The 22500-nt window shown below is 43.6% G+C and overlaps 2 protein-coding genes across 2 annotated transcripts in view; one reads left to right on the top strand and one right to left on the bottom strand.

The window, feature by feature from the left end:
- cacna2d3a (calcium channel, voltage-dependent, alpha 2/delta subunit 3a) overlaps positions 1-22500 on the top strand; it is a 452439-nt gene that overhangs the window by 365354 nt on the left and 64585 nt on the right. Inside the window, exons 24-27 of the mRNA XM_065006038.1 lie at positions 332-425; positions 656-751; positions 1839-1960; positions 3184-3261. Coding sequence (XP_064862110.1) covers positions 332-425; positions 656-751; positions 1839-1960; positions 3184-3261 — 390 coding nt within the window. The remainder of the gene's footprint in view (positions 1-331; positions 426-655; positions 752-1838; positions 1961-3183; positions 3262-22500) is intronic.
- LOC115124797 (leucine-rich repeat and transmembrane domain-containing protein 1) lies at positions 14535-21591 on the bottom strand. The gene is made up of 4 exons (XM_029654273.2): positions 21061-21591; positions 19162-19552; positions 18852-19057; positions 14535-16279 (listed from the first exon to the last, which is right to left on the bottom strand). Exons 1-4 carry the CDS (start codon positions 21065-21067, stop codon positions 15786-15788), a joined length of 1098 nt encoding a protein of 365 aa, XP_029510133.1. The 5' UTR covers positions 21068-21591; the 3' UTR covers positions 14535-15785.

Raw genomic sequence — 22500 nt, 5'->3', positions numbered from 1 at the left:
TTCTATTCTATTCTATTCTGTTCTAGTCTGTTTGATTATATTCTATTCCATTCTGTTCTAGTCTGTTTGATTCTATTCTATTCTATTCTATTCTATTCTATTCTGTTCTATGCTGTTTGATTATATCCTATTTTGTTCTGTTCTATTCCGTTATTTTCTATTCAGTTATTTTCTATTCTGTTCTATTCCGTTATTTTCTATTCCGTTATTTTCTATTCTGTTCTATTCTGTTCTATTCAGTTATTTTCTATTCTATTGTGTTCTATTTTGTTCTATTCTATTCTGTTCTATTATATTATGTTACATTCTATTATATTGTGTTCTATTCTAGGTGATAAGGAATTGATCCAGGAGGTTCTGTTTGATGCTGTAGTAACAGCTCCTCTAGAGGCCTACTGGACCAGCCTGGTACTAAACAAGTCAGAGTATGTACACACACACACACACACACACATACATACATACATACATATACACACACACACGCAACCTCTTTCTCCATATCTCCCTCTAGTATGTACCATGGTTTTACACTACTGATGCTCTTAGCTGTTCGGTACTCTCATTCTGTATCTAATGTGTGACGCATTACTGTAGTATTACTGTAGTATATACTGTAGTATTACCTGAGTATTATTGCATGTATGTGTTCCAGGAACTCTGATAAGGGCGTGGAGATAGCCTACCTGGGCACACGTACTGGCCTCTCCAGAATCAACTTGTTTGTGGTTCCGGACCAGCTGACCAATCAGTAAGTTCATCACACACAGGCTGACCAATCAGTAAGTTCATCACACACAGGCTGACCAATCAGTAAGTTCATCACACACAGGCTGACCAATCAGTAAGTTCATCACACACAGGCTGACCAATCTGTAAGTTCATCACACACAGGCTGACCAATCAGTAAGTTCATCACACACAGGCTGACCAATCAGTAAGTTCATCACACACAGGCTGACCAATCAGTAAGTTCATCACACACAGGCTGACCAATCAGTAAGTTCATCACACACAGGCTGACCAATCAGTAAGTTCATCACACACAGGCTGACCAATCAGTAAGTTCATCACACACAGGCTGACCAATCAGTAAGTTCATCACACACAGGGTGACCAATCAGTAAGTTCATCACACACAGGCTGACCAATCAGTAAGTTCATCACACACAGGCTGACCAATCAGTAAGTTCATCACACACAGGCTGACCAATCTGTAAGTTCATCACACACAGGCTGACCAATCAGTAAGTTCATCACACACAGGCTGACCAATCAGTAAGTTCATCACACACAGGCTGACCAATCAGTAAGTTCATCACACACAGGCTGACCAATCAGTAAGTTCATCACACACAGGCTGACCAATCAGTAAGTTCATCACACACAGGCTGACCAATCAGTAAGTTCATCACACACAGGCTGACCAATCTGTAAGTTCATCACACACAGGCTGACCAATCAGTAAGTTCATCACACACAGGCTGACCAATCAGTAAGTTCATCACACACAGGCTGACCAATCAGTAAGTTCATCACACACAGGCTGACCAATCTGTAAGTTCATCACACACAGGCTGACCAATCTGTAAGTTCATCACACACAGGCTGACCAATCAGTAAGTTCATCACACACAGGCTGACCAATCTGTAAGTTCATCACACACAGGCTGAAGCTGCCAGATGAATGGTTCGCAACACGCTACCCCACAATTCCCTGAAGTTAGTGTTCATGTAATGACTGTTGATAGTTGGTCCTCTCACGTTGCCTGTCCAGTTTCCAGTTTCCGGTTTCCAGTTTCCTGTTTCATCACCTCTTTGTTTCTGTCTGTTTCAAGAGATTTCCTGACAGCTGAAGATAAAGAAGGGGTGTTCAACGCCGATCACTTTCCCCTGTGGTACAAGAGAGCAGCAGAACAGGTTCCTGGAACCTTTGTCTACTCTCTCCCCTTCAACACAGGTAGGTACACCTGTCCTCTATGGGAAAACATCACTGAACAGTCCTCCTTTGATAGCCTGAACACACAGCCGAATCTGGTACAACTGCTCCACCCTGTGTCCACTGGAGAAATTACATGAGTGGTTCAAATACACACAGCGAGAGAGAGAGAAACACAGTCCTTCCTGTTTAACTCTCCCAGTAGTGAGATGTTTAGAGGGCTGTTTTTAGTGGTTGGTACCATATTGCAGCCAAATGCCTGAGAGGGAGCATGAAAATAAGTTGATATGTAAATGGTTATTGCCTAACATAAACCGTTTCCATTACACACATATTTTGCGGAGGATGATTGCATTCAACCAAATCCATTTTCCCTTACCATTGTTTTTCTAGTTATTTCTCTCCCTATTTCCATGTTTTCCTTCTCCTTCCCCTTTCGCTCCCTCTTTCTCTCCCTCCCTCCCTCTTTCTTTCACTCTCTCTCTCTCTCTCTCTCTCTCTCTCTCTCTCTCTGTCTCTCCCTCTCTCTCTCTGTCTCTCTTCTCTCTCTGTCTCTCTCTGTCTCTCCTTCTCTCTTCTCTCTCTGTCTCTCCCTCTCTCTCTTCTCTCTCTGTCTCTCCCTCTCTCTCTTCTCTCTCTGTCTCTCCTTCTCTCTTCTCTCTCTGTCTCTCCCTCTCTCTCTCTGTCTCTCTCTGTCTCTCCTTCTCTCTTCTCTCTCTGTCTCTCCTTCTCTCTTCTCTCTCTGTCTCTCCTTCTCTCTTCTCTCTCTCTCTATCGCTCTTATTCATTCTGGGCTGTGTTCTTGTGAACAGGGCTGATTGCTATGGGTTGAAATTGGATATGTTATAACGACACACACACACACACACACACACACACACACACACACACACACACACACACACACACACACACACACACACACACACACACACACATGCACACCCACACGCACACACACACACACACGCACACACACACACACCCACACACCCACACACACGCACTCAGAGAAACCAGTGCCCTTCCAATAGTATTATTGAAAGAACATGTTTTGAGTGGCCTGCTGTTGCCTCAGGGAGTCCATTAAACCACACTCTAATAATACTGGTGATATTCTATTTACTTTCTGAGGTTGCCGTGGTCAAATGATTACTATAGTATATAATGTAGATACCCCTGCAGGAATGCGTATTGTAGTGATGACAAGGAGACTGATGGTGTGTGTTCTGTATGTGTCCTAGGGAAGGACAATAATAGTGTAGTGTTGGCCAGCACTGCCATTCAGCTACTGGACGAAAGAAAATCACCCATTGCTGCCGGTGAGTTGATTTAACTCCATCAAAACACACACATACACACAGACACAAACACAAACACACTGAGCTCTGGACACGCACACATTCTGCATCTAGCACACAACACTCTCTCTCACACACACACTCTCCTCGATGGTGCCTTCTCCTTCACACACTCACTCAGACTCTGTTGATCTGGATAGTGTGTCATCTTGCTCCCCTCTAGCCTCAGGCAAGGTTGAAGGTCAACCTTTGGCCTTACTTCTGCACATAGCTGGCTATGGAGGAGGACTGTTGTGTGTGTGTGTGTGTGTGTGTGTGTGTGTGTGTGTGTGTGTGTGTGTGTGTGTGTGCGTGTGTGTGTGTGTGTGTGTGTGTCAGGGAAAGTTTACTTTGGGAAGTGTGGCGCTGGACAACGTGACCCAGGAGATTTTAATTTACTGAAAATTTGAGAAATTTACGGGACCCATGTACAGTGCATTCAGAAAGAATTCAGACCCATTGCCTTTTACAGCCTTATTCTAAAATGTATTCAACGTTTTTTTCCCCTCATCAATCAACACGCAATAACCCATAATGACAAAGCAAAAACAGGTTTTTAGATTTTAAAAAAGATTGAAATATCACATTTACATACACTACCATTCAAAAGTTTGGGGTCACTTAGAAATATCCTTGTTTTTGAAAGAACAGCACATTTTTGTCTATTAAAATAACATCAAATTGATCAGAAATACAGTGTAAATATTGTTCATGCTGTAAATGACTATTTTAGCTGGAAACAGCAGATTTGTTATTGAATACCGACATAGGCGTAAAAGGCCTATTATCAGCAACCATCACTCCTGTGTTCCAATGGCATGTTGTGTTAGCTAATCCAAGTTTATCATTTTAAAAAGATAATTGGTCATTAGAAAACCATTTTGCAATTATGTTACCACAGCTGAAAACTGTCAAATTTGCAAAGCGTCAATACAGGATTAAGATTGAATCCTACTACACCGGCTCTGACACTCGTCGAATGTAGCAGGGCTTGAAAACTATTACGGACAACAAAGGGAAACCCAGACGTGAGCTGCCCAGTGACACGGGACTACCAGACGAGCTAAATGCCTTTTATACTCGCTTCGAGGCAAGCAACACTGAAGCATGCCTGAGAGCACCAGCTGTACTGGATGACTGTGTGGTAATGCTCTCGGTAGCTGATGTGAACAAGACCTTTAAACAGGTCAACATTCACAAAGCCGCTGGACCAGACAGATTACCAGGACATGTACTCAAAGCATGCAAGTGTCTTCACTGACATTTCTTCACTGACATTTTCAACCTCTCCCTGACTGAGTCTGTAATACCTACATATTTCAAGCAGACCACCATAGTCCCTATGCCCAAGGAAGAAAAGGTAACCTGCCTAAATGATTATCGCCCTGTGCACTCACGTCGGTAGCCATGAAGTGCTTTGAAAGGCGGGTCATGGCTCACATCAACAGCCTCCGCCCGGACACCCTAGACCCACTCCAATTCCCATACCGCCCCAACAGATCCACAGATGACACAATCTTAATCACACTCCACACTGCCCTTTCTCACCTGGACAAAAGGAACACCTATGTGAGAATGCTGTTCATTGACTACAGCTCAGCGTTCAACACCATAGTGCCCACGAAGCTCATCACTAAGCTAAGGACCCTGGGACTAAACACCTCCCACTGCAACTGGATCCTGGACTATCTGACAGGCCGCCCCCAGGTGGTAAGAGTAGGCAACAACACGTCTGCCACGCTGATCCTTAACATTGGGACCCTCAGGGGTGTGTACTTAGTCCCCTCTTGTTTTCCCTGTTCACCCGCGACTGCGTGGCCAAACACGACATCAACACCATCATTAAGTTTGCTGACGACACAACAGTGGTAGGCTTGATCACCGACAACAATGAGATGGCCTATAGGGAGGAGGTCAAACAACTGGCAGTGTGGCCAAGCCTCCTGCCATCCAGGACCTATATAATAGGCGGTGTCAGAGGAAAGCCCATAAAATATTCAGAGACTCCAGTCACCCAAGTTATAGACTGTTTTGTCTGCTACTGCACGGCAAGCGGTGCCGGAACACCAAGTCTGGGACCAAAAGGCTCCTCAACAGCTTCTACCCCCAAGCCATAAGACTGCTGAACAGTTCATAAAATCGTCACCGGACAATTTATATTGACCCCCTCCCTCCCTTTTGTACACTCTGTGTTTGTTTGTTACTATGCATAGTCACTTTGTCCCCAACTACATGTACAGATTACCTCAACTAGCCTGTACCCCTCCACACTGACTCGGTACCGGTGCCCCCTGTATATAGCTTCCACACTGACTCGGTACCGGTGCCCCCTGTATATAGCTTCCACACTGACTCGGTACCGGTACCCCCTGTATATAGCCTCCACACTGACTCGGTACCGGTGCCCCCTGTATATAGCTTCCACACTGACTCAGTACCGGTGCCCCCTGTATATAGCTTCCACACTGACTCAGTACCGGTGCCCCCTGTATATAGCTTCCACACTGACTCAGTACCGGTGCCCCCTGTATATAGCTTCCACACTGACTCAGTACCGGTGCCCCCTGTATATAGCTTCCACACTGACTCAGTACCGGTGCCCCCTGTATATAGCTTCCACACTGACTCAGTACCGGTGCCCCTGTATATAGCTTCCACACTGACTCAGTACCGGTGCCCCTGTATATAGCTTCCACACTGACTCAGTACCGGTGCCCCCTGTATATAGCTTCCACACTGACTCAGTACCGGTGCCCCCTGTATATAGCTTCCACACTGACTCAGTACCGGTGCCCTCTGTATATAACCTTGTTATTGTTATTGTGTTATTGTGTCAGGAAAATAACCTCACACTCAACGTCAACAAAACTAAGGAGATGATTGTGGACTTCAGGAAACAGCAGAGGGAACACCCCCCCTATCCACATCGATGGAACAGTAGTGGAGAGGGTAGCAAGTTTTAAGTTCCTCGGCATACACATCACAGACAAACTGAATTGGTCCACTCACACTGACAGCGTCGTGAAGAAGGCGCAGCAGCGCCTCTTCAACCTCAGGAGGCTGAAGAAATTCGGCTTGTCACCAAAAGCACTCACAAACTTCTACAGATGCACAATCGAGAGCATCCTGGCGGGCTGTATCACCGCCTGGTACGGCAACTGCTCCGCCCTCAACCGTAAGGCTCTCCAGAGGGTAGTGAGGTCTGCACAACGCATCACCGGGGGCAAACTACCTGCCCTCCAGGACACCTACACCACCCGATGTTACAGGAAGGCCATAAAGATCATCAAGGACATCAACCACCCGAACCACTGCCTGTTCACCCCGCTATCATCCAGAAGGCGAGGTCAGTACAGGTGCATCAAAGCTGGGACCGAGAGACTGAAAAACAGCTTCTATCTCAAGGCCATCAGACTGTTAAACAGCCACCACTAACATTGAGTGGCTGCTGCCAACACACTGTCATTGACACTGACCCAACTCCAGCCACTTTAATAATGGGAATTGATGGGAAATGATGTAAATATATCACTAGCCACTTTAAACAATGCTACCTTATATAATGTTACTTACCCTACATTATTCATCTCATATGCATACGTATATACTGTACTCTACATCATCGACTGCATCCTTATGTAATACATGTATCACTAGCCACTTTAACTATGCCACTTTGTTTACTTTGTCTACATACTCATCTCATATGTATATACTGTACTCGATACCATCTACTGTATGCTGCTCTGTACCATCACTCATTCATATATCCTTATGTACATATTCCTTATCCCCTTACACTGTGTATAAGACAGTAGTTTTGGAATTGTTAGTTAGATTACTTGTTGGTTATCACTGCATTGTCGGAACTAGAAGCACAAGCATTTCGCTACACTCGCATTAACATCTGCTAACCATGTGTATGTGACAAATACAATTTGATTTGATTTGATTTGTTACTTTTATTACTACTTTTTATTGTAGTCTACTTGGTAAATATTTTCTTCTTGATCTGCACTGTTGGTTAAAGGCTTGTCAGTAAGCATTTCATGGTGAAGTCTACACTTGTTGTATTCAGCGCATGTGACAAATAACATTTGATTTGATTTGTCCTGATTAAAGAAGCAATAAAACTGGCCATCTTTAGACTAGTTGAGTATCTGGAGCATCAGCATTTGTGGGTTCGATTACAGGCTCAAAATAGTCACTAGTCACTTTATCCCTACCTACAGTATACTGCTGCTACTGTCTATTATCTATCCTTTATCCCTACCTACAGTATACTGCTGTTACTGTCTATTATCTATCCTTTATCCCTACCTACAGTATACTGCTGCTACTGTCTATTATCTATCCTTTACCCCTACCTACAGTATACTGCTGCTACTGTCTATTATCTATCCTTTATCCCTACCTACAGTATACTGCTGCTACTGTCTATTATCTACCCTTTACCCCTACCTACAGTATACTGCTGTTACTGTTTATTATCTACCCTTTACCCCTACCTACAGTATACTGCTGCTACTGTCTATTATCTACCCTTTACCCCTACCTACAGTATACTGCTGTTACTGTTTATTATCTATCATGTTGTCTAGTCACTTTATCCCTACCTACAGTATACTGCTGTATGTCTGCTATCCTTTATCCTACTGTCTATTATCTATCCTTTATCCCTACCTACAGTATACTGCTGCTACTGTCTATTATCTACCCTTTACCCCTACCTACAGTATACTGCTGCTACTGTCTATTATCTACCCTTTACCCCTACCTACAGTATACTGCTGCTACTGTCTATTATCTACCCTTTACCCCTAAATACAGTATACTGCTGTTACTGTTTATTATCTATCCTTTACCCCTACCTACAGTATACTGCTGTTACTGTCTATTATCTATCCTTTACCCCTACCTACAGTATACTGCTGCTACTGTCTATTATCTATCCTTTACCCCTACCTACAGTATACTGCTGTTACTGTCTATTATCTATCCTTTAACCCTACCTACAGTATACTGCTGTTACTGTCTATTATCTACCCTTTACCCCTACCTACAGTATACTGCTGCTACTGTCTATTATCTATCCTTTATCCCTACCTACAGTATACTGCTGCTACTGTCTATTATCTACCCTTTACCCCTACCTACAGTATACTGCTGCTACTGTCTATTATCTGTCCTTTATCCCTACCTACAGTATACTGCTGTTACTGTCTATTATCTATCCTTTACCCCTACCTACAGTATACTGCTGTTACTGTCTATTATCTGTTCTTTACCCCTACCTACAGTATACTGCTGTTACTGTCTATTATCTGTCCTTTATCCCTACCTACAGTATACTGCTGCTACTGTCTATTATCTATCATGTTGTCTAGTCACTTTACCCCTACCTACAGTATACTGCTGCTACTGTCTATTATCTATCCTTTATCCCTACCTACAGTATACTGCTGTTACTGTCTATTATCTATCCTTTATCCCTACCTACAGTATACTGCTGTTACTGTCTATTATCTATCCTTTATCCCTACCTACAGTATACTGCTGCTACTGTCTATTATCTACCCTTTACCCCTACCTACAGTATACTGCTGCTACTGTCTATTATCTATCATGTTGTCTAGTCACTTTATCCCTACCTACAGTATACTGCTGCTACTGTCTATTATCTATCCTTTATCCCTACCTACAGTATACTGCTGTTACTGTCTATTATCTATCCTTTATCCGTACCTACAGTATACTGCTGCTACTGTCTATTATCTATCATGTTGTCTAGTCACTTTATCCCTACCTACAGTATACTGCTGCTACTGTCTATTATCTATCCTTTATCCCTACCTACAGTATACTGCTGCTACTGTCTATTATCTATCCTTTATCCCTACCTACAGTATACTGCTGCTACTGTCTATTATCTATCCTTTATCCTACCTACAGTATACTGCAGTTACTGTCTATTATCTATCCTTTATCCCTACCTACAGTATACTGCTGTTACTGTCTATTATCTATCCTTTATCCCTACCTACAGTATACTGCTGCTACTGTCTATTATCTGTCCTTTATCCCTACCTACAGTATACTCCTGCTACTGTCTATTATCTATCCTTTACCCCTACCTACAGTATACTGCTGTTACTGTCTATTATCTATCCTTTACCCCTACCTACAGTATACTGCTGCTATTGTCTATTATCTGTCCTTTATCCCTACCTACAGTATACTCCTGCTACTGTCTATTATCTATCCTTTATCCCTACCTACAGTATACTGCTGCTACTGTCTATTATCTATCCTTTATCCCTACCTACAGTATACTGCTGCTACTGTCTATTATCTATCATGTTGTCTAGTCACTTTATCCCTACCTACAGTATACTGCTGCTACTGTCTATTATCTATCCTTTATCCCTACCTACAGTATACTGCTGCTACTGTCTATTATCTACCCTTTACCCCTACCTACAGTATACTGCTGTTACTGTCTATTATCTCTCCTTTACCCCTACCTACAGTATTCTGCTGTTACTGTTTATTATCTATCATGTTGTCTAGTCACTTTATCCCTACCTACAGTATACTGCTGCTACTGTCTATTATCTATCCTTTATCCCTACCTACAGTATACTGCTGCTACTGTCTATTATCTGTCCTTTATCCCTACCTACAGTATACTCCTGCTACTGTCTATTATCTATCCTTTATCCCTACCTACAGTATACTGCTGCTACTGTCTATTATCTATCCTTTATCCCTACCTACAGTATACTGCTGCTACCGTCTATTATCTATCCTTTACCCCTACCTACAGTATACTGCTGCTACTGTCTATTATCTATCCTTTACCCCTACCTACAGTATACTGCTGCTACTGTCTATTATCTATCCTTTACCCCTACCTACAGTATACTGCTGCTACTGTCTATTATCTATCCTTTACCCCTACCTACAGTATACTGCTGTTACTGTCTATTATCTACCCTTTATCCCTACCTACAGTATACTGCTGTTACTGTTTATTATCTATCATGTTGTCTAGTCACTTTATCCCTACCTACAGTATACTGCTGTTACTGTCTATTATTATAGGCCTATACTACAGTAAAGCAGTGATTGGTTAGTGATCAGTTATGCTATTAGTGTTTGCACATGTGAGGAGTGTGTGTGTGACCTGGTGAGTAAGTGTAGCATTTTAATTGGTTGTGTTTGGAAAAGGAAAGCAAGTCCCTTCCTGTTAGATTTTTGTGTTTTAGGTAGAGAATTGTGTGTAGTGTTTTGAAAAAAGTGTTTTATGCAATTGACAACAGAGTCAAAGAATGAGAAATAGCTTATGGTTTTGGATATTTGGTGTGTAGTTTTGCACTTTGAGTGAGAGGTTTCAAAAATCATGTGACATTAAAATATTTTGTGTGTAAGCAGTTGGAAAAAACTGTAATACGTATTCAAGCCCTTTGTTATGACAGTTAGAGTTTAATGGCTGTGATAGGAGAAAACTGAGGTTGGATCAACAACACTGTAGTTACTCCACAATACTAACCTAAATGACAGAGTGAAAAGAAGGAAGCCTGTACATAGTACAAATATTCAGAAACATGCACTAAAGTAATTCTTCAAAAACATTTGACAAAGCAATTCACTTTTTGTCCTGAATACAAAGTGTTATGTTTGTGGCAAATCCAACACATCACTGAGTACCACTCTCCATATTTTCAAGGTGTGTGTTTATATGTTAGGAGAATGTGTGTGTTTGTGTTAGGGGAATGTGTGTTAATGTGTTAGGGTAGTCTTTGTGTGTCCGTGTGTGTGTGTGTGTGTGTGTGTGTGTGTGTGTGTGTGTGTGTGTGTGTGTGTGTGTGTGTGTGTGTGTGTGTGTGTGTGTGTGTGTGTGTGTGTGTGTGTGTGTGTGTGTGTGTGTGTGTGTGTGTGTGTGTGTGTGTGTGTGTGGGGAATGTGTGTGTGTGTGTGTGGGGAATGTGTGTGTGTGTGGGGGAATGTGTGTGTGTTTTTGTGTTAGGGGAATGTGTGTTGGTGTGTTAGGGGAATGTGTGTGTGTATGTGTTAGGGGAATGTGTGTGTGTTTGTGTGTTAGGGGAATGTGTGTGTGTATGTGTTAGGGGAATGTGTGTGTGTTTGTGTGTAAGGGTAATGTGTGTGTGTGTTTATGTGTAAGAGGACTCGAGAGAGAAGGAAAAGGCTGTTGTAGGTCTGAGCTTCACCTCCTTGAAGACTCCCTTCAGAGCAACTCTCATACAGAGGAACTCTCATACAGAGGAACTCTCATACAGAGGAACTCTCATACCGAGGAACTCTCATACCGAGGAACTCTCATACAGAGGAACTCTCATACAGAGGAACTCTCATACAGAGGAACTCTCATACCGAGGAACTCTCATACAGAGGAACTCTCATACCGAGGAACTCTCATACCGAGGAACTCTCATACAGAGGAACTCTCATACAGAGGAACTCTCATACCGAGGAACTCTCATACAGAGGAACTCTCATACAGAGGAACTCTCATACCGAGGAACTCTCATACAGAGGAACTCTCATACAGAGGAACTCTCATACCGAGGAACTCTCATACCGAGGAACTCTCATACCGAGGAACTCTCATACAGAGGAACTCTCATACAGAGGAACTCTCATACAGAGGAACTCTCATACAGAGGAACTCTCATACAGGAACTCTCATACAGAGGAACTCTCATACAGAGGAACTCTCATACAGAGGAACTCTCATACAGAGGAACTCTCATACAGAGGAACTCTCATACAGAGGAACTCTCATACCGAGGAACTCTCATACCGAGGAACTCTCATACAGAGGAACTCTCATACAGAGGAACTCTCATACCGAGGAACTCTCATACAGAGGAACTCTCATACAGAGGAACTCTCATACCGAGGAACTCTCATACCGAGGAACTCTCATACAGAGGAACTCTCATACAGAGGAACTCTCATACCGAGGAACTCTCATACAGAGGAACTCTCATACCGAGGAACTCTCATACAGAGGAACTCTCATACCGAGGAACTCTCATACAGAGGAACTCTCATACAGAGGAACTCTCATACAGAGGAACTCTCATACAGAGCAACTCTCATACAGAGCAACTCTCATACCGAGGAACTCTCATACAGAGCAACTCTCATACAGAGCAACTCTCACACAGAGCAACTCTCATACAGAGCAACTCTCACACTCTATTTCAACATAATGTGTTCTTCCCTTTGGCGTATTAAATGAGGATAAAAGATGTCTAATGGAGGATATTTCTGTTCCATGACATCATTACCCACCTCTCCCTAAGCAGGAATATACCGGTGTTGTAGAAAGCCCTCCTTTGGGTAATGATATAGAACTGAAGGATGGACGCGCATGCACGCACACACACACGCACACGCACACACAACCTCTTCTGTAACGCTCAGTGTCATTGTGTCCTGGGATTATGGGTAATCTTATTCTGTCAAAACATGTGCAGCAATTTAGACAATCTCCTCATCACTGGGATGATCTAGCAGGCCCTAGATCAGCTTCACTGTGTTTGAGGGAGAGTTGATTTATAGTGCAACATGTTCTATCTATCTGTGCTTTACCACATACAGTATCAACCCCCTGCATCGGACACAAGGGGGCGGTATGGAGCTCATCTCTGGGTTTTGAAACAACAGCAGGACACCATTCCTGTCCAGACTAGACTGATGTTCTGAAACAGAAAGCGTGATAGTGATTTAAAGATGGTTGCAAAGACATCAAGTGCAAGAAAAGAAAGGTAAGACAAGAAAGGGTTTAGAGAGAAAAGAGGGAAGAGGGGGAGGAGGACAGTAGAGAGATACTTTATATGATAGAGAGAGGATGAGCGGATAATAGAGATGGAGAGAGACAAAGTAGTTTAGACAGGAGACTATACAAAAAGATAGAATGAGAGAAAGATACTGAGAGGAGAATAGAGAGAGAGACAGAGTGAGAAGGAAGAAAAGAGGGCAGAAGGAGAGAAGATGATTTCACGGTGTCTGAATGCGATGACATGCGAGTGGTGCATTGTGGGTAGCGTTGGCCTGGGGGAAACGACAGTGTGCTGAAGCAGAAGGAGAGAGATGGAGAGTCTGTGCAGTGCCACCACGCTCACACACATACACGCACACACGCACACACACACACACACACACACACACACACACACACACACACACACACACACACACACACACACACACACACACACACACACACACACACACACCATTCTACATACAGTAGAACTGTCTTCTCAGTGGAAATAGTATGACCAATAGCAGTGATCAGCTCATCAGCAAAATAATTCAACTCAACAAACACATAGCAGTAACACAGTAGTAAGACAGTAGTAACACACTGTGAAAAGGGAGATTATTATGACTCAGTGTAACAGCGGTGAGGACAGCCTCTATATTACGTAGGTACTGATGAGCAGTAATGATAATTGTGCTGCTCAGATTGAAGAGGGCATGTAATGATGTTTGGACTGGAGATGCAGCCTAATGGTAATTCAGTATAGGCCGGTTAGGGCCAGTTTTCCTCTCTGCTCCAGTTGGCCTGAGCTTCATGAATAGGCTAATATGCTATAACTTAACACGACAGCCCAGTGACTTCACACATCCTGGGCACTGCAGACATCTCTGACTCATAGCGTGTGTTTGTGTGTGTGGTGTGTGTGTGTGTGTGTGTGTGTGTGTGTGCGTGTGTGTGTGTGTGTGTGTGTGTGTGTGTGTGTGTGTGTGTGTGTGTGTGTGTGTGTGCGTGCGTGTGTGTGTGTGTGTGTGTGTGTGCACAGTCTCTGGTTGGAGGGTCTTTACTGTATGGCTAGCTGGATCCTTCAGGCAGCTTCTAGAACACGGATGTGTTTCCTCGTGTGGAACACACACTCACAGGGTCATATGGACTGATAGCCTTTTAGGGTCCTGTGAGTTTCACAGAAATAGGTTGGAGGTGACTTTGACTGTTTCTCTCTGTCTCTGTCACACGCAAGCATGATGACACACACACATACACACGTACACATTGAAACACATTCCCATTTCCACACACATCCCCCTCCGGCTCCATCACTGTGCAGTGTAATTCATGATGCAGGCCACAATAGCTCTCTGTCCAATTATGTCATCCCCAACACTGTGTGTGTGTGTGTGTGTGTGTGTGTGTGTGTGTGTGTGTGTGTGTGTGTGTGTGTGTGTGTGTGTGTGTGTGTGTGTGTGTGTGTGTGTGTGTGTGTGTGTGTGTGTGTGAATGAAAAGACTCAACCCATGTTGTTCATCTTATTTGAGTTTTGTTTCATTATTGCTTGTAGAATCATCCATCTTCCAGACATTAAGGAAAATATGCATATTTTCTCCTTCAGCGCACACGCACACGCACACACACACACACACACACACGCACACACACGCGCACACACGCACACACACGCGCACAAACACACAGACACGCACACACACACTCACTCACGCACGCACACACACACCTCTTGGCCAGGTCACCCTCCCAAAAGAGGTTTCTTACCTAAAGGGTATTTTCCTGGTTAAATAAAGGTTAAATAAATGTTAAAAAGCACACACATTATAGCTGCCTACTAAGAATCTGCACTTCAAAATTAGACAGAATCAAAAGATATGGACAATAGCTACAAAAAAAAAACATAAATCAAACTACTAATTATTCAGAAGATAACATTTTACACTATCAACAAACAAAACATTTATCAACATGTTTTTTATCCATTTTTACTACCCTCAGAGGAAATGGAATTGATATGTTGTGATATATTTGGGAGTCCCCAGACACAGAGATCTAGAGATTTGTGTCTTGCCCAGTTTCTATTCACAGCACCTGATGTACCTCCGCTCCGCTCCACACCACAACACTCTTCCCTGTTTATCATCCAGAGAGATACATTACAACATGTTCAATCACTGTAAAGTAAAGGAGTTATGTAAGAGAGGTAAATACTGCACAAGACGTTTCTAGCTCCCTTTCTCTCTTTCCCTTCTGAAGTGCTAACTTTGTACTGATTTCAACTCTCAGTAGATATGGTCTGTAATTCTCTTATTTGCATTTAGTAGTTTTGGGACAACATGGGGGTTTGTGTTGGAAAATAACATTACAACTTTCACTATGAGATGAACTATTGATACCAACAAAACCTGTCACAGGCAATGGCTTTCTCCAGCAGCAGTTGATATGTGCTGTCCTGTCCTCTGGTTAAGGTGTAGACCAGGTATGAATGATGGGTTTTGGGTCAGGTCCCAGTTTAGTCCATGGGACTAGAGGTTAAAGTTTAAGCTGAAGATTTGAGTTTTAAGTCAGGGCACACACACACACACACACACACACACACACACACACACACACACACACACCTATGACAGTAGTTTCAGGTACAGGGTTCAAAGTTACAGATTCAAAGTTTGTGGGTTAAAGTTCACAGTTCACTCAATCCCATCGTCTAGGCGATAGCGTTCTCCAGTGGTTCCTTCTCGTCCGCGCTGCCGTGATCGCCCTTACTCGTCTCCTCACTCTTCTTCAGCTCCCGCTGGTACTTGGCCATGAGGGCGGCGTAGGCACAGCCGTACACCGCTGCAGCCAGCATCATCATCAACACGATGCCACACACCACACCAGTCACGATCACCGTGGCGATGGCATGACGCAGGTTCACCGGGCGAGGTCTCTGCTTGGGCTCGCACTCAGGGAGACCACTTCCCCCTCCTCCATACCCCTCCCCCATTCCCAGGGGGCCGTGCGGGTTGCCATTGCCGTGTGTGTTGCCGTGGGTGTGACCCCTGTTGGACCTGTCAGACTCCAGGTGGTGTATGTTGGAGAACAGGTAGTTGTAGCTGGTGGTCATGCAGGAATGGAAGAGCTGGTAGGGAACATTCTGGAGATCTTTGTCCTTCATCTCCTCTGGTTTGGAGCAGGAGACCTCATCTACCACTCCACCTGGAAATGGAGAGAGAGTGAGACGGTGGTGAGAGGGAGGGAGGTTCTTATATCAATAGAAACCCTGAATGTTCGCTTCAAGCCTTAAACCTTTCTGCTATATAAAATACCACTGCTGCAGGTGTTTTCCATGCTATGGTCCGAATGCGAAGGAGTAAACAGGCAGTACAAGTGTGATGACTGACTCTATGTCCGTGTGTTGTCACTTGTTGAGAACAGCCATGCAATACCCCCCTGTGACACATGCTATGTCTGACTTCAGTCTAACTTCCTGTCACAATTACCTTTAATCACAGTAGCTAGCACTGACCTGAATAAGGCTACCTGAGATCTGAGATGGTAATTTATTTTTTAGATTAAATGGCCCGAGTTAACGAGTGTGTCCTGATTCTGACTGAATATTCAAATATGAGGCAGTAAAGAGCATGGTAGACAAGTTAATAGTCAGGATATAACCTTCTCTCTCTCTCTCTCTCTCTCTCTCTCTCTCTCTCTCTCTCTCTCCATCTCTCTCTCTCCTACTCTCTCCCTCTCTCTCTCTCTCTCCTCCTCTCTCTCTCTCTGTCTCTCTCTCTCTCTCTCTCTACTCTCTCTCTCTCTCTCTCTCTCTCTTCCTCCACCTCTCTCTCTCTCTCTCTCTCTCCTACTCTCTCTCTCTCTCTCTCTCTCTCTCTTCCCCCCTCTCTCTCTCTCTCTCTGTCTCTCTCAATTCAATTCAATTCAAGGTGTTTATTGGCATGGGAAACATGTGTTAACATTGCCAAAGCAAGTGAGGTAGATAATATATAAAGTGAATATATAGTGAAAAACAAAAATGAACAGTAAACATTACACATACAGAAGTTTCAAAACAATAAAGACATTACAAATGTCATATTATATATATACAGTGTTTTAACAAAGTACAAATGGTTAAAGGACAAGATAAAATAAATAAGCATAAATATGGGTTGTATTTACAATGGTGTTTGTTCTTCACTGGTTGCCCTTTTCTCGTTGCAACAGGTCACAAATCTTGCTGCTGTGATGGCACACTGTGACATAGCCTGTATGGCTAGCTGGATCCTTCAGGCAGCTTCATAGCCTGTCTCCTCTCTCTCTGTCTCTCTCTCTCTCTCTCTCTGTCTCTCTCTCTCTATATATATATATATCCTGCTCTCTCTCTCTCTCTCTCTCTCTCTCTCTATATATATCCTGCTCTCTCTCTCTCTCTCTCTCTCTCTCTCTCTATATATATATATATATATCCTGCTCTCTCTCTCTCTCTCTCTCTCTCTCTCTCTGTAGATGTACTCATTATATTATAACTTTATAATTATGTTATTATAACTTTCAGATTGGATGGCCTTTGCAAAGGGAAATGAGTTGTATGTAGGTTGAGTGTGTGACAGCATTTGTACTTAGCCACACATGTCCTCTGATGTGTGTGTTGTGTTTGTGTGTTTAGCTTTCTGACAGGGATGGTCAGCAGTTTTTTCCTTATGATTTTACATCATGATTATTACATTCATTCGTTAGGCCTGATCTTAATTCATCTGCATCTGAGAGATGGCGACGATGCGTTCTGAACTGATTGTAGGAATTCATAACCATGCTCATCTTTTTATTCCTCTGTTTATAATGCATCTGTCCATTAGCTCAGCAGACTGACAGTTACATTCATCCCGCCCCCACACATGTTAATGCTACAGTCACACATTCACACTACACCAGCCATTACATGAGGAGGAATAACCAAACAAAGTTCCCCTCTCACCTCCTCCCCTCTGTTCTCTCACCAGTAGTTAGCATGCTCATACTGATGTAGGATCTTGATTTGAGCCAGTTTGCTACAGTAGGAAATAATCCTACAGCAACTGGAAATGTGAATTATAATGTGGATTGTAATAATAGTTGTTTTCGTTTGGATTGCTATATTTTTTTCATAAAGAAAAATCAAGTCTGACATTTCAAAGTGGAAATTTCAAACTTCAAAAGACTTTTTAAACCTCAAATACACGAGGAGTTTTACAATTCCATCATTGCATAAAAGCTTTCCTGTAACAGGGTTATCAAATTATGATCCTACATCTGTATTCAGCCACATTCCTGTTGCTGGGTCCAGACTGTGGCACCACAGGGATCAGCTGTGACATTACATTACCCAGACATTACTTATCTGATAAAAATAACATGATAAACCACACACACATTCACATGGGTGCACACACACTCTCTTTGCTAATTGGACGACAGTTTTAGCTTAATCCGCAATGTGGCACTGGAGGAGGGGTATTATATGTTTTGATTACAGATTTGCATAATGGGGTTTTTGGCTCAGAGTCGGTGTGGGTATGTGTACCGTACGTATGTGCACATGCATTGTCCCTGTCCTCATTCTCAGTAGAGGTCAACAGCGTATTTTGTAAGCAGTGAGTGATGGTGACATGTGTTGCCAGCTTTGAGGGTAGCTGGTATAACTCTGGAACTGTGAAACTGTACTTATGCCATTGGTTGTAACTAGTTCACAGGCTGCTTACACCCCATCCACATGACTCAACTGGCCCCCATCCATCCATCCATCCGTCCTCACCTCTGAAGAGGAAGGTCTCCAGCCACAGTTTGAGGCCTATGACCTGGCAGTCACACCTCCAGGGGTTCCCTTTCAGGCTTAGATGACCCAGGCCCTCCAGGTTCTCCAGTAGGGACTTGTCCAGCCGCTGCAGCCTGTTGTGGGCTAGCCCTAGCTGAGACAGGTTCCTCAGGCTCTCCCCCATAGCACCAGGCAGACCCGTCAGACTGGGCACAGAACAGAGATGGAGGAGGTCAATGATACAACTGGTGGAGGTGGGAGAGTGATTGGGTACAATATATTTATCATCTCATAGAGATTGTATGGGTACCTGTTGTGGGACAGATCTAGGTGTGATAGAGATCGTATTGGCCCTAGCAGTCTTCTGTCCAGTTCTCTTAGGGCGTTACTGGCCAGACTGAGACGTTGTAGCCCTCTCAGACCGAGTAGTGTAGAGGGAGACACAGACGTGATGGAGTTATTGGATAGGTCCAAAACACGCAGGAGGGGCGTGTCTCGGAATGCCATGGAACCCAGCCCTCGGATACGGTTGTCTTGGAGATGGAGTTCTAGAGTGTCGGGTTGGAGATGGCGAGGGATGTCATATAAGCCCCGCCCTCGGCAGTCGACGACTTTCGTCCGGCCGTCACAGACACAACCCTTAGGACAGGAGAGAGATAGAGGGAGGAGGAGGGAGAGGAGGATAGATACTGCTACAACAGCTGGAGAGAGAGAGAGAGAGAGAGAGAGAGAGATCAGAGATCAGAGATCAGAGAGATCAGATACACACCTATTCACACAAACAACTTTACAGTCACACTTTATAGTCAATTGTGAAACAACCATAAATATTTAACTCTTTAAATCTGAAGGTTTCTCTAGTTCAAAGAAGAGATACATATCTTCTTCCCAAGGTCTGACACACACACACACACACACACACAACCACACACACACACCAGATATTGGGTATTTGATCCTCTGCGGGCCTCATTGAAATAACTTCCTGTGTCTATTTGGTCTGGGACATAGTGATATTTATAGTGTCAGGATCTGAGAGGGGATACGGTGGGTAGATGTGATACTCTGAGAGCAGCCTGGCAACACTCCTCATAGACACCAGAGTTGAGTTGTAATAGTATCAGACAAGGTGAAAGGGGAGGTATGAGTGTGATGTCGTGGTCTCTCTCTCCAGCTGTGCAGAGAGCTTGTCAGAGAGGGTAATTATTTGTGAACTTGGAGGAGGGTACCAACCAACGCCTCAGGTAAAGCACAAATGACTCACATGAATGTCATGTACCACATGACTTACCAGTGGTGGAAAAAGTACTCCATTGCCATACTTGAGTAAAATACTACTTGGGTAAAAGTCTAAAAGTATCTGGTTTTAAATGCACTTAAGTACAGTGGTGGAAAAAATACTACATTTTCATACTAAAAAGTATATTTTACATCAAATTCCTTATATTAAGCAAACCAGATGGTACGATTTTCTTGTTTTATAAAGAATTTATGGACATTCAGGGGCACACTCCAACACTCAGATCAGTGTTTGTGTTTAGTGAGTCCGCCAGATCAGAGGCAGAAGGGATGACAACACGTTATATTTATAGGTGTGGGAATTCGACCATATTGCTGTCCTGCCTGAGAATTCAAAATGTAGTGAGTACTTTTGGGTGTCAGGGAAAATTTATGGAGTAAAAAGTACATATTGTCTTTAAGAATGTCGTGGATTAAAAAGTTAAAAGTTGTTAAAAATATAAATAGTAAAGTACTGAACAAAAAACATCTTCAGTACTTCTTCAACATATTTTAACTTAGTTACTTTACGCCACTTACTCAACATGCACACACACACACACACACACACACACACACACACACACACACACACACACACACACACACACACACACACACACACACACACACACACAACGCACGCACACACACGCACGCACGCACGCGCACACACACACACACACACACACACAAACGCACGCACGCACGCACACACACACACACACACACACAAACATGCACACATGCGCACAGACACACACAACACACAGAAAGACATAATGACAATGTGACGATAATATTGCCACGACATAGTTATTAGACAGAATCTCACTGTTGAGTTATTGAGTTGACAGATTTCCTCTAACAGTAGCCCTGCTGACGCTCCAGTGTTCCATGTATCTGTTATCTGTTCCACTGGTTCTCTTACCTGTCATATTAGCCTCTTGTCCCCTGGCCAGGTCAGTCGTTCTTGGGTGAGCGGAGAGCGGCGGAGGGGGCTGAAAGCTGGTTACTGATCCTTTAGCAGTCCAGTTAGAGCCTGATTAGAAGTCTGTGTAGCTTCTGGTTCAGTTCTGGTTAGCTTCCAATTAGCAATCTGTTAGCAATCCATGAGCTGTCCAGTTACCCTTCTCCTTGAGGTTCGATCCTTAGCCGTCGGATAGCATGCGTTAGCAGCCACAGCTACGTTGGTAAGTTGTAAGGGTTTGGTATGGTAGAGCAATGCCCAGTGGGAGGGAGGAATAGATGGGGTCAGGGATCAGCGACAGAAGCACTCAGTGCCCTCAGGACCCCAAGCCCTGACTCTGTGGGTGGTAAACCCCATCAGAGCAGAGAGATCAGAACAGAACAGTAGCCTCCACTGCCAGCTAGCAAGCCTGGGAATAACAGCACTGGACTGAGTCTCTCTCTCTATATATATATGTATCTCTCTCTCTCTCTCTCTCTCTCTGGATCTGTCTCATTGGCCAGCTTGGTTGTTCACTCACATGTCTGGTTATTCTCTCTCTCTCTCTCTCTCTCTCTCTCTGGATCTGTCTCATTGGCCAGCTTGGTTGTTCACTCACATGTCTGGTTATTCTCTCTCTCTCTCTCTCTCTCTCTCTGGATCTGTCTCATTGGCCAGCTTGGTTGTTCACTCACATGTCTGGTTATTCTCTCTCTCTCTCTCTCTCTCTCTCTCTCTGGATCTGTCTCATTGGCCAGCTTGGTTGTTCACTCACATGTCTGGTTATTCTCTCTCTCTCTCTCTCTCTCACTCTATCTCTTCCTCTCTCTGTCTTCTGTCTTCCTCTCTCACTCACTATCCCTTCTTCAAAAACATATCCGTATTATATATTGATTTCTATATCACTCATTACTCTTTCTCAATCTAATCCTCTCCTCTGTCTCTCAATGCAATTCAATTCAATTCAATTCAAGCGGCTTTATTGGCACGGGAAACAAATGTAAAAATATTCAAAGCAAGTGAGGTAGATTAATATACAATAGTGAAATAAACATTACAAATTATCTCGCTCTCTCGCTCTTTCTCTCTCTCTCTCCAGTGAAGCATGTTGTGTTGAGTATGACGGTGTGTCATCTCACAGTGGACAGCTGTGCCTTTTTTAAAACACTGTACGCTCACACACACAAACACACATACACACCTACATACTTATACACGCAGTCATACATGCTTGTTCGTCTGGCTCTGATGACATTATGCTTGAGCCGCAGGCAGAAGGGCTTGCCGAACATGCCCTCAGCCACAACACACACAACACACACAACACACACACACACACACACACACACACACACACACACACACACACACACACACACACACACACACACACACACACACACACACACACACACAAGCAAA

The sequence above is a fragment of the Oncorhynchus nerka genome, linkage group LG20 (genome assembly GCF_034236695.1).
Source record: "Oncorhynchus nerka isolate Pitt River linkage group LG20, Oner_Uvic_2.0, whole genome shotgun sequence".
Classification (NCBI taxonomy): Eukaryota; Metazoa; Chordata; class Actinopteri; order Salmoniformes; family Salmonidae; genus Oncorhynchus; species Oncorhynchus nerka.
Note: the sequence above shows the minus strand (reverse complement) of the source record. Positions and strands in the feature narration are given on the sequence as shown.